Source organism: Scardinius erythrophthalmus, assembly GCF_964197995.2.
Source record: "Scardinius erythrophthalmus genome assembly, chromosome: 7".
In the NCBI taxonomy this organism is placed as follows: domain Eukaryota; kingdom Metazoa; phylum Chordata; class Actinopteri; order Cypriniformes; family Leuciscidae; genus Scardinius; species Scardinius erythrophthalmus.
Window position 1 is genome coordinate 31,009,175 of NC_138227.1, and position 13,301 is coordinate 31,022,475.

Here is a 13,301-nt window from a genome sequence, read left to right on the forward strand (position 1 = left end):
TTTTTCCATTTCAAACAAAAGAGCTAAAAAACACATATGTATCACACAAATATCATAACATTTCATAAACATGAGGAGCAATATGAGAGGGAAATTTGGTAATCGTTGTTTAGGTACATTAAACCACGTAAAGCTTTTTAGCGCACATGAGAACCGTGTGGAGTCAACTCACAGCCGCTCCGCAGCCCTGCTGAAAATGTGAAGCAGAAACGCTTTATTTCAGATAACGTCCATAATAATTGGACTCTGGGTTCGATTTTTTTTTATCATTTTAAGTGGTTATGTGGAGCAACATGAGAGGGGAATTTGGTAATCATTGTTTAGGTACATTAAACCATGTAAAGCTTTTTAACGCACATGAGAACCGTGTGGAGTCAACTCACAGCCGCTCCGCAGCCCTGCTGAAAATGTGAAGCAGATTTTTGAATACATTTTTATTTATTTACATTAGTAAGCTACAGGACATCGTCTTTCAAAGCATGACCTGAAAAAATAAAATAAAAATGGTACCCAGCCCTTCTGAAAATGCGAATGCGTCTCTGTCCCCAGCACATTTCAAACCAAACTGACGCCCATGTATTCGACTATGAGGTTCATAGTCGAATCAGACCTCTCCGAATCGAATCGCCGAATCCTCGACTATTAGAAGTCAGCCCTAGTGGTTTTTTTTTAAATGCGTTTTCGCTATTTGTGTGTGTAATTTACGTTTTAGAACATAACATTCAATTATCTTCAAGTTATGTTTACCACAAAAATACTGGTCAGACTCTTTCATCTGTCTATTTTTCCAGCATGATTCTTTAATTGGCAGTGCAGATAAATCCATAATTTCTTACTGTTAAATACGACATTGTAGTCTCTAATCCCGTAAATACGATTATTCTGATCTGATTTGAATGCAGCAGGTGTGGATGTGAGTTTGTGTGTTGGTCACATCACCACCATCTCTCCTCAGATTCGCTGGAATGATGCCATGCTTGCCTTTCATTGGTCACAGCTAAATTCATCAGCAGCCAATCAGGGCACAGAAGCTTCTGCAGTGGACCAACAGTGTAACAGATATTGTGGAGTTGATTCTTCAGTTTGATTAGTCTGTGGGTTTGTTTGGGTTGTCCTGTGTGTGTGCGTGTGTGTGTGTGTGTGTGTGTGTGTGTGTGTGTGGGTGTGGGTGTGTGTAAGTTTCTGACTGGTCTTCACTGCTTTCTCTTTCCAAGCTTCCATAGTGACGGTAATTCGGCTGGTCAATGATGCAGTCGACACGATTGAGAATGAAGGTACTCTTTCCCACCGCTGGATTCTGAAGCATCTTCCTTAAAAGCGCTTGAAGACACATGAACAAACCTTTGAACTCAAACAAACACACACTTTCTTTCTCTCTTTTTTTTTTGTTGATTACACACATACACATTTACTCAGCGCTCTACATGTGGACCATAGACTTTTATTAGGGTTGTCAGATATATAAATAATTAATGGGTTTTATTGCATTGTATGCAGATTAATCGTTTGAAGCTTTCATGATTAAATGCATATCAATATTTGATAGAAATATCCCTCAAGTAAATATAATTCAAAATTAATTTTGCATCCATTTCACATTAATACGTATTTTTAAAGCATTTAATTTTTTCGAATAATCAACAATTAGTTTAAATTGACAGCCATCATATTATTATAATGACTACAAACTAACCCAAACCCTGTCCCTTTAAATAAAAGTTTTTGAACTTTTAGTCTGAAAAAAAAGAACAATTCAGAAATAAAAATGCTTAAAATGTATACATTTTTTATTAAGTTACTTCTTTTCCAAAATATAGTTAAGTACAATACCAAAAAGTAACATTGCTTTATTAATATTATGTTAGTGTGCGTGCGTGGTGCGTATGAGACTGCCTTACTCATGAGGAGAAGCGTCACCCCAGTCATCAAGATGATACAGCATACACACACACACACACACACACACACACACGCAGTCTCTCCTCAAATATTTTCTCTGACGAACACAAACCTACAAGCACATCCCCAGATCATAGATTACCCTCAATGGAAGAGCGCAAGTCTTGCAAACACACACGTTTGAAGTCGTAAAAAACAAAAAGAATCTTTTCAAGTGTATCTTCAAAGCTAGATATGCTAAAGTAATGTAGGCTGATGAGCTTGTTTGAGCTTGTCCTTTGATTTAGAGGTTGTAAATCTAACAAACTTCTGAATCTTGAAACTAGTTCATGCTGAGACATTTCAAAACTAGTTCATATTTACATATTTTAAAACCATTGCTTCATATTGTCCTAGCAGTCCTTCAGCTGTATATTTAAAACGTCCATGGAGTAATCTTTGATTTCATTGGCTGATACAAAGATCTTTTTAGCATAAGCATTCCCATACATGCTTTAAAGCAGTGTTGTTTTAGTATTATTTATATACTGTTTTATTATTTAGTTGTATTTTGAATTAGGATTTAATTTTATATTTTTAGTTTTCATTCTAGTTTTAGGCATTTTATGTGCTTTGGTCATTTTTATTAGTTTGTTATTTTTTAATATGTCTGTATAGATTTAATAGGTATTTCAGTTTTAGTATTTAAGCACTTCAACTTAACTTTATTTCAGTTATTTCAACTATTCTAAATTTTTTAAGTTTTTCATCTAAAATTTTAATTTTATTTGAAATTTAGATTTAGTTAACAATATAATAACATTGCTTTAATGTGGACAAAACTACTTACTGCACCTTTAAAAACAGAACACAATGACTAGCTTATATTTTGTGTCTGTAGTAGTTAGTTATACAATAGTTCACTCAAAAATGAAAACCCACCCTCAAGTTGTTCCAAACCTGTATGCGTTTATTTCTTCTGTTGAACACAAAAGAAGATATTTTGAAGAATGTCGGTAACCAAACATTTGACCATAGTATTTTTTATTTTATTTTATATGGAAGTCAATGGGGCCCATTAAATGTTTGGTTACTGACATTCTTCAAAATATATTTTTGTGTTCAGCAGAAGAAAGAAATTCATACAGGTTTGAAACAACATGAGGGTGAATAAATGATGACAGAATTAACATTTTTGGATTGATTTCCAGATGTTTTAGTTAATGTACACAATCTCTAAAGTGATGTATTTATTTTTAGTCCAAAAGGTTTCATCCAATCTTGTAGGACAAAGATTTAAACCTAATTTGCAGAATTTAGTAGTTTGTATGGCTCTGAGGCACTGTAACAGATAATGAGTGTATGTGTGACTGCTTGTTTTTCTGCTCCGTAATGGACTACAGACTCGCACTTACTTTTCTTGGTCCACGTTTAAATTACATTTCAGCCCTAACTTAATCACATTCAATCAAACGCATACTGATGAAGATCAAACATGGGCACTTTAATAAGCTGGGAAGGAATGTGCACATTTTTACAGCACCATTCTCTCTCTGTTTTTAGTCTCCATTGCTCTGTTTTCTCTTACCCTTACAAATATTTACCATGGGAACTATAATTTCTCTTAGTAACTACTGTTACTATTAAATAAACATTTATTTTCATAATAACATTACAATAGTAAATGTATAAGCAGCATTCTTAAACTTCTTATCACTTTTACTAGTGCTCATACTTGGTATTAGTGATTTGAACAAACCCTAACCCTAAATATTCAAATTTGGTCCTTGTTTGTGCTACTTAATCTCCCCCTCAATAATTTTATCCCTTATAACTCATCTTTGATCACCAAAATGATTTATTTAAAAGTTTTTTCCTTGGGAAAAAAAAATATTTATGCCTTAAAATAGCTTGAATGTAACTCTACACCCTTGCCTCATTTAGTATACGCGGTTCTATGAATATGCAAATTAGCCCCGCCTCCACTCCCTCACACCAGCTCAGAGATTTACTCGTAGACATATAAACACCACATATACATATAAATAACATTTAAAAGCTTGATTTTCACCACAGGATGACTTTAAAGCTCATATTAAGTGATCGGCTTTTCAGCTAAAAGCCACCGCCCTGAACACTCTAGTAACCGCATAGTAACAGGCTAAAAACAACTGCATAGCAACACCCTGGCAACACCTCAAAATCAGTTGTGGTAATGCATATTTTCTTCAGAAAAAGAAATAATCTAGTTTTGTATTACTTTTGTTTACCTCTATTATGTTAACCCAGTTTTAGCAGAATAAAACTGAAACCATGTTTAATTTTTTTATGGGTATCACTAGGGTTGTGTATCTAGAAACGGTTCAAAATTTCCGAGAACTGTGGTTTCGAAAAAGACGTGTTGATTCCTGTGTGCGCATATTAATGTGATTTTTAAACCGCTCAAGCGCAGGAAAACACGGAAGAGAACTCAATTCAGCACTCGCACAAACGAGGCGCGCACACAGAAAGCCAAAGCTCATGTAGTGTGTGAATACTGATTTTAGTTCTATTTAGTGTCGTCTTGTGCGTGAATGGGCAGATACATACAAACTGATGTCAAAATATCCTTGTGAACACAATCGGTTGTCTTAAGTGTACGTAAACGTAAGCAGTTGAGAAAGAAAACGCATGTGTAACAGTATATTGGATCCATGCAGCTCTTAAAGTGACAGCAGCCTAATAAACCTGCTGCCGTCTGTGTCATTTAAGGTAATCAAAGATCATAATAAAAGGAAAATCACTCGCTGATCCTGACTGAATAACTTCTGTAACTTTAATAAGGATTCGTCTATATTTTATTTTTAAAAAGAGAACTATGCAGTGTAATCGATAAGAATTGGAATCGATAAGCGGATTCGGAATCGCTTAAATTCAAACGATACCCAAACCCCTTGGTATCACATGCACCAGATTATCACGCACATCTACATGCAATGTTGATGCATTTGAATATGGTGTTTGTACGTAAACACAGTTCAGGATATAGGATGGGTTTGGTGCTGACCCACAAATCTGTCTTTCTCTGTCTTTCTGCTTCTTTTCTGCCTACCAGTGTCCGTTATGGATCAAGGTCAAAACTTCAACAGAGGTGATTCACATTCTCTCTTTCCTCCTGCTTTGTTCAGCTAAATCTCCCGGAGTTCTTGCACTCCTTCCTTTTTTCAGACTTTGTTCTCTGTCTATTCCTTCCTCTCTCGCTCTCCCTTTCCGTATTGCTGACAAACTGAGCTATTGCATTCTGGGAAGTGTCACATCATCCAGCAGCGAGATGCTCTTTGTCGATGATTGCACACACACACACACACACACACACACTCACACACACGCACACATCAGAGTACCTGCAGTCCTCCGTCACCCCTTTCCTCTCTTTTCCGTCTGTCTCTTCCCCCGCAGTGCTTCCATTGCTGACTTTGTGTTTTTCTTTTGTTTGATATCGATGTTTTCTGATAGCGAGGATTAGGTCGTGTACAGTCTGTGTGTGTTTGTGTGCGTGTGCGTCCCTGCGCTTCTGTGTTTCATGCATCGCTGCATGCAATCCTCACCTTCATTTATTTTGGTTTGCATTTTTGATGAATTTTTCGCTTGTGTCAACAACACGTCCTCTGAACCTTGACCTCTTGACCCCTGGCTGTGTCTTTGATCACCTTGCAGGCATGTCCACTCACTCCAGCAAGACCTGCATGTGGAAATGTTCAGTTTAATGTTCCTGTCCCAAAGCCCCCCAAAAACACATCACAAATGGGAATCCCAGACTAATTCGAAAAATGTGCCTGTGCCGAAATCTCTGGGCGATATCTCACAATTTTGAAAATTGCTAGTAAATTTCGCAAATAATTACAAAGATATGGCAAGTACCATTGAATTAAACTTGAAAATTTGAAGTAGAAAGACTGAAATAGTATTTTCTTGTAAAACGTACTTTCATCTGTTTCATTTCAGTGTGGTTTCGAAATCGTAACATAGTATTGTGCAAGGAGCCCCTTGAAAATAAGTCTTTATTAATCGATAATCTGCCCCGTAATCATACTTTGTGTGAACAGGAATAGTTTGTTTTGTTTACTGCAACTAGTGTTCATTACAGTGAATTGTATGTATAGGTACGTTTTTAGAGTTTTACTAAATTGCAGAGAGGCGCACGTTTTTCCAATGAGTATAGCTTGCAAACGGGACACCCTACGTTCTCGACAAGTGTATCATTTGGGACAGGACCGAAATCTAACCTGTTAACCTCTCTTCAGAATGGTCGCGCATGCAGCCCATCACGATTCCGAACCTACCGAAGGACCCCGTTAGCTGTCCGTTCACTCGATGTTTACTAACTTCCTGTTTCCTGTTTCTCCAGCATACCACTGGGACACTTCCGATTGGCTGCCGAATACACGCCTACCTGACATCGAGGAAGTCCCCACCTATGAGACCAGCGAAGTGGGCGTGACTTTAGAATCTGACTATTACCTCGGCGGGTTCGACATCGACAGTGACTACCCGCCTCCTCAGGAGGAGGAGTTTATGTCCCAGGACCAGCTTCCCCCGCCCCTTCCCACTGAGGAATTCGACACCTCACCCTCCAATCAACACGCCTCGAGAGAGAGCACACTGAGCGGGGACCGCAAGCCCCGCCCACACTTCCACCCCAGCCAATACCTGCCCCCGCATCAGCTGCCGCTCGGCTCCGCGGGGGAGGAGTTTAGCACTTTCACAGGCAGGGACGAGCGCCTGTCCGTCAACGCCTCCTCTGCCTCCGACGTTTCCTCCGTGCCCTGTGGGTTCGAAGACTCTGAGACGGGAGGAAGCTTGGACAGTTTGGAGGACGCGCACATGCACCCGCATACACAGCAGACTGAGGTCTGACACGCCACCGGGAACTAAAGACGCAGTTACTGACATTAGCAGGACGTGTTTTCAGACATAAAGGACACCAAACTCTCGCGTCTGTGAGACTAAAGCGAGACGGAGGACTGCCGACGCCACAGACGGACTCTGCATGAGCAGCCCACTAATTAAAGCACAGGAAGTGGCGAAAGTGATGTCATGGGTGGAGACCATACGATTAAAGCAACAAGAAACGTAATAGTGAACGGAGACCAATGATCTGTAGATGTGTTTTCAGAAATCGCCCTGGTGCATTTCATTGTTCCGTCCGGTTCCTTATTTGTTTGGTGCTGCCGTTTGTAAGTTTAAACCTGGATCTGTTCTAAAACCTAGTAAGCTACCCACGTAGACCGCTTTACGCTGCCTTTTAAGATGCCTCGTTTGTCCAAATTGTTTACATTTTTATTTTATATAAACAAAACTTAAAATAAAAATCAACAATAGTCATTAAAATGTATTTAAAATACTTTTATTTCATACTAAGTATACTACAAATCCATTAACATATTTACTGACATATCGCTTGAGACTTAACTGATATAAATATTATAATTAAACTTTATTTGGAGTGCTTACAATGCACGTCTTAATATTAAGCCTAAAATGTGATTTAATATCACTATTAGTAAGGATAGAATGATCTCTGTATAATATCTATGCAAGATATTTAAAGTGAACCTATACTTGCTATAGTTCCACTTTAGCACAATCAAATACACTTAAGTATACCTTTAGTTGAACTTCAGCACTATTTCCGGATAACTAAAGTGCATTAAGTACAAATTAGTTCCAATTTAGCAGACTTTAAGTTTATCAGTTTAGTATATCAAAAGTACAATTGCAGGGTATTTATATTAAGTACATAAATATGTAAACGTAGTTGTAGTATACTTTGCATAAAATAATTGTATTTCAAATATATTTTAGTTTATTTATTTTTAAGGGCATACCCAACCTAAATTAAAAAACAGTGTATACATTTAAATACAAAACGATGAACGTGTTAAAATTCTAAGGTGGCATTGCTCATTTACTTACCAGAATGGATTGCAAAAAACAATGAATCCAAGATGGCGGACAAGTCGAGCATGTCGAGTGTCGACTATAAATATACTTAGATTTCATTCAATAAAAAAAAAAATTATTAGAAATGGTTGTATATAATTTTTTTTTAAATAACTCTTAGGCAATATCTATGTGTGATACATGTTAGCATCAAACTACATCTCTGCTGAAGAAAACCAAGACTTAGACCAACCTATGGGGATTTTCTGGTCTTAACTGGTTTAAACTTGTTTCACAGTTCTCTCAGCAAGGAGATGTTTAGCTGGTCAGCCAGCTGGTTTCCCAAGAGCCCAAACCCCCTATAAAAAAACCCCCAAAAAAACATCAGTGTAACCAGCTTGGCCAGGCTGGGAGTCCAGCCAGCCACTCTAGGCTGGTTTAAGCCATTTCTGTTTGTTTGTTTGTTTGTTTCAGCAAAATAATATTCTGTTTAGTTGCTTTCATTGTAGATCGTTCCAGATCGCTCACTTATGAGGGACCATCTCAGTTCGGAAGCCACCTTAGAAGGCAGCTCACTATGTTTTGGAACAGAACGTGAATTTGAATCCGTCGTCTATAAATGGTCAAAAAGCACATGTTTTCTGTATCTTCCCAAAATTTAGTTTTTTAGTTTTTTTTTTTTTTTTTTTTTTTTTTTGTAATGCGTTGACTTTTTTGCACTAAACTAATGGACGATACAGTATGTTCAGATTTACAGCGGCCCTGTCTGAAATAATTCTGTCATGCCATATTTAAGTCCCTGGACCGGTAGCAGCGAAGCATTAATCGGATCCTGAATAGCACTATTTTTCAAGCTGATCATTTCGATGCGTGTGAGTGTTTTAATGGAACGTGGGCGACACTCTTCTGTAAGTTACGTCTCCCCCCTTTTTTTTTTTCCTAATTTTGCATATCAGAAAGCCATAAGCAGAATATCATCACAGTGTCCAATAATGTGTGTGTGTTCACAGGCACTTACAATGCAAGAATGACACATGCCTGTAGTAGCTTGCAGTCCAAACCTCCTCCGGTTCTTTACCGATCCAAACCAGAGAGAAAGGAGCGGAATGAGAGAGCGAAAGCAATAACAGCAAGTCAGAAAAGAGGGAAATGCCAAGTCCTGAATCAGAATACTGAATAAAAGATGCAGGGAAAAGAAAATGTATAGAAAGTGAAAATCAATAAAATATAAATCAAAAGGAGAATGAGGGAGAGAGGGGAATGATTTTGTGGACCAACTTTGGATTGGAATGGCATTTTAGCCCGAAGGGAACATGATTGGGGTGTTTGCCGTGAGCTGATTTGAGAGCGCGCACTGTAATTTTGAATGCCATTGGGCGGATAATTTTTTGTAAAAGCTGTAATTTTGACAAATTGTTGTACAGTGTATATAAGTAAGTTGTTCAAATCCAGATTTTGTAGATACTGAACTGCAATCATGGCAGGGTTTGTACATCCTGCGAGCGTTTGGCATGGACGAAAAGGACAAACACGCAAACTCACGTAACTTTGCTGACATTTTTAACAGATGTGCGCACACATGCTTTGGCTTGTGTGCATCTTCGTTGTTTTTTTTTTTGTTTTGTTTTTTTTTGTTTTTTTGCTGCTCCTTTTTTCACAGTAGAAAGCTGCGTTTTATTTTTTCAAAATATCAGTTTTTCTGCTCATCTTTTTTTGTATTGTATTTTTATTTTGTTTCACCAAGTTTATATTATAGAAAAGGGAATTACTTCTGCCACCTTTGTGCAGGGGGGTTTATTTTTATTAATTTGTTTGTTTGTTTGATTCGTTTTTTAATTTCATATTTGAGTCATGTTGTTCTGTTGACTGTGCAAAACAGTATTAAGTGTGTGTAAAATGCTTTTCTTCAATCCTGGATTTTTGTTTTCTTTTTGTTGTTGTTTTTATTTTATTTTTATTTTTTATCAATGCTAAAATAAAATAAAAATGAATATTGATCAAACTGAATATCGCTTTTAAGTTTATGGGTGATTTTCTTAAAGACAACATAAAATCAATGTTAACCCTACATTTACTTTCTTCTTACTAAATGTCTCATTTTATTGTTAATGATCTTTTTGGTTCACTTTCTTAAAAAAAAAAATTGGTAACACTTTACTTAAAGCATTTACTTTTATATACTTTTATAAAATGCATCAAAAAAGTATTTTCAATGCATTAATTATACTTTCTAATTTGTATGGTCTCATGATAATTGTAATCACAGGTAACAATTTACAATAAGGTTCATTAGTTAGTTAACTATCGTAGTTAACATGAACTAAAAATGAACAATACTTCTTCGACATTTACTAATACATTATTTACATTTGCTAATTGTTAGCAGTAGTTAATGCACTGTGAACTAACATGAACAAACAATGAACAATGTATTTTTATTAACTAACATTAACAAAGATGAATAAATACTGTAACAAATGTATTGTTCATTGTTAGTTCATGTTTGTTAATACATTAACTAATGTTAACTAATTAACCTTATTGTAAAGTGTTACCCAGTTATAATACATTATAATATTGCATCTGTAGATTTAAACAATTGTTATTGTTTAATTTCATGAAAACAGACACCAGTTATTCTGTCAAGAGTTCTCTTATTTATTTATTTATTTTTATAATATAAGACATAGGAGGGAGTGACAATGGACCAAACAAAGGTCTTCATTCCAGCTTCCCATCATCTTCTCCCTGTCCTCTGGACAAAGAGCTCGGGCTTTATATGCTACTGCCCAAAAAAAACCTACATTACCATGGGAAGACATACAGTACCAGAGGAACATATCGTTTCCATTAACATGGAATGTAAATCCAATCCCGGTGGAAACTATACACTGCATAAACTTTCAGTCTAACTCCAGCACACACTCTCTCGCATGCAGTCTATAGCTTATCCCAAAGTCTCTCCCACACATATGTATTCAAGAACAGTATACGATTCATAAAATACAAAGATTTTGAATTTATATAAAAAGTAATAATACAGATACATAATACTACTGATTATGAATTATTAATAAAAAGTAATAATAATACTAAAAACAATATTAAATGATGAAATTTTAGTCTTCAGTCCCTCCTCTGGAACTACGATAGTCCGTTCCACACCGTCACTCCACCAGTGGCCACCTAAAGAAGCGATAGTGAGGAGGAGAAATAGACCAAGAAATAAACATAAAGGACAGAAGAATAGAAATAGAAACGAGAACAAAAACAAAACAAAGAACCCCAACCCATGTTATGTTCCCGTATACGCATTTAACATCTATGTGTATGCATTTAAAATAAACCCCAATCATCTAAGAAAAGAAAAACTAATACATCTTGTCGGAGCACAGTGATTAACTCCTCCAGTTCCTGGCAAAACAACAAACTAAAATAAACGTTGATGTTAAAGGGTCCTATCCCTTGGGGTTGAAAATCAGTAAGCAGGTGTTAAATGTTTGTTAGGCTGTGTTTTGTAAGTAGTGTGGTGTACAAAATCTCCTATTTCACTCTGTATTTCCCATTCTCGGTTCTATCAATATGTCTCCTATCGAGAAAAACTTACAGCCATCTCTAATCAATGTCAATGGACTTGATTCCTGAAATGGAAGCAGAAAAATAATTTATCTTCACTCTTTTTTTCCCAATCTTTAAAGTTATTGGATGAACAGTGCTCAATCTCAGGCCATAAGCCATCATCATTTTGCTCATTCACTAAGCAAGGTTTAACTTGTGACCAATGATACCATCTATCTGTTCCTACACCCTTCCCTTTAAGACAAACACTTGTTTTAGTTGTTAAGAGTATCTCCCACCAAGGTTCTAGTCCTTTCCTAGCAATACGTTTGACCATAACAAAACTGCCTAACTTAGGAATGTGTGGAATGTCGTGTTTTTCATCCCATTGCTGTTGAGCTTCTCGCACTTTCTTATTATTGTCTTTGGTAGCTTTGTCCAGCATTGTGAGATAGCGTCGTAACTTCTCTTGGAACAAAGTAGAGTCTCCTCCTGTTCCCGCAGGTGTCGGAGAGTCAGGAGGTAGAACCATTGCTCCTCCAGTCGCCAGTCCACGTCTTCCCTTGAGAGGTTTCATCATGGTTTTTCACACTGACTTGTTTAAAGGATGAGCTTCTGCTATACCTCCTTTAGCTCAACAATCTCTTCTTAAGTGGCCACGCTTTCAACGGTTGCTGCAAATCTTCAACCTCTTCTCTGTGTCCATGTTGTATTGAGCTGTCGCCACTCCTCTTCGATTTGGCTTGTTTCCTTCTTCCTTGTTTGAGCTCGTAGCCATCTCTACACTCTCAGAAAAAAAGGTACAAAAGCTGTCACTGTGGCGGTACCTTTTCAAAAGTACCTTTGTACCTAAAGAGTGCATTTAAGTCCCTCAAAGGTACATACTGGTACTAAACATGTACATATTGGTACCAAACGTGTACATATTAGTACCTAAATGGTACATATTCAAACTCTTTTGACGAGTACTGTCCCAGTGACAGCTTTTGTACCTTTTTTTCTGAGAGTGTCGGCGGCCAGCCAATTGCATAATTTGGTCAAATGTTTCGCCTGGATTGACTCCAAGTGATAAGGCTTGTTGGTATTTTGTGCTAAAACCATCCACAAGTGTGTCAGTGAACCGTGCATCATCTCTGTCAGGTTGTTTCTTAGCACAGAGGGCCCTTCTCTCATAAGCATTCCACTTATACAGATATTCATCTGGAGATTCATCATCCTTTTGCTTAATCAATGTCATTGATGTGAATGGAATTTTACCACTTCCCAAGATTTCTTGGATTTCTTTTCGGAATTCATCTAATGTTTGCCAAAGACCCAGGAGTCGTCCCTGGTCGTCGACCCCAAAGTCTACCCATTGGGCTGATTTTATCGAAGCTGGCAAGCGTTCCCATCGGTCTCTTGGGATTTTAGCTTTCACAATGGTGTGTATGTCTCTTAATGTCATTTGATGTGCTTCAACCAGAGAGTCTAATTCTCGCCCAAACTCTGTTTGGATCTTGTCTCTTCAGAGGAGGCAAGGCTGTGAGAATGGCTTGACGGTCTCCTGGTGTGAATGGTCTCTCTTCCGTCATCATTTCAGATTGTAAGTCTTCCCTTTTAACAGTAAGTGAAGAAAATTCATGACCGATCTTGTCAACTGTCGTCATGTCGTCATCTCTTGTCTCATCACCCCAGTCAGATCCATAATTACGAGCTGGTGGACATCGCAGCATGTCTCTGTTTGGCTGGGCTGATTTAGATCTTGTTATTATTGGAGCTGCTTGTGCAGATGCAATATATATTTTGTCAACTGGACCTCCACTTGATCTCAAAGCTTGAGGCTGTGTCAGAGGTTTAGAAGAGCTTGTACATTGTTCAGGCAAAGTTGGATAGATTGGTTTGTAAGGAGGAGGCGTTACAGTTGTCGCGGATTTCACTGGTGCTTGTGAATATTTCCTTTCAGC

The 13,301-nt window shown here is 37.4% G+C and overlaps 1 protein-coding gene across 1 annotated transcript in view; it reads left to right on the top strand.

The window, feature by feature from the left end:
- The window catches only part of fat3a (FAT atypical cadherin 3a), a gene marked incomplete at its 5' end in the record, with an annotated part of 94,079 nt that extends 86,913 nt beyond the window's left edge, over positions 1–7,166 (top strand). Inside the window, one exon of the mRNA XM_081369683.1 lies at positions 6,266–7,166. Within this exon, the coding sequence (XP_081225809.1) occupies positions 6,266–6,774 (509 nt within the window). The 3' untranslated portion in view covers positions 6,775–7,166. The remainder of the gene's footprint in view (positions 1–6,265) is intronic.
- Positions 7,167–13,301: the final 6,135 nt, after the last annotated feature.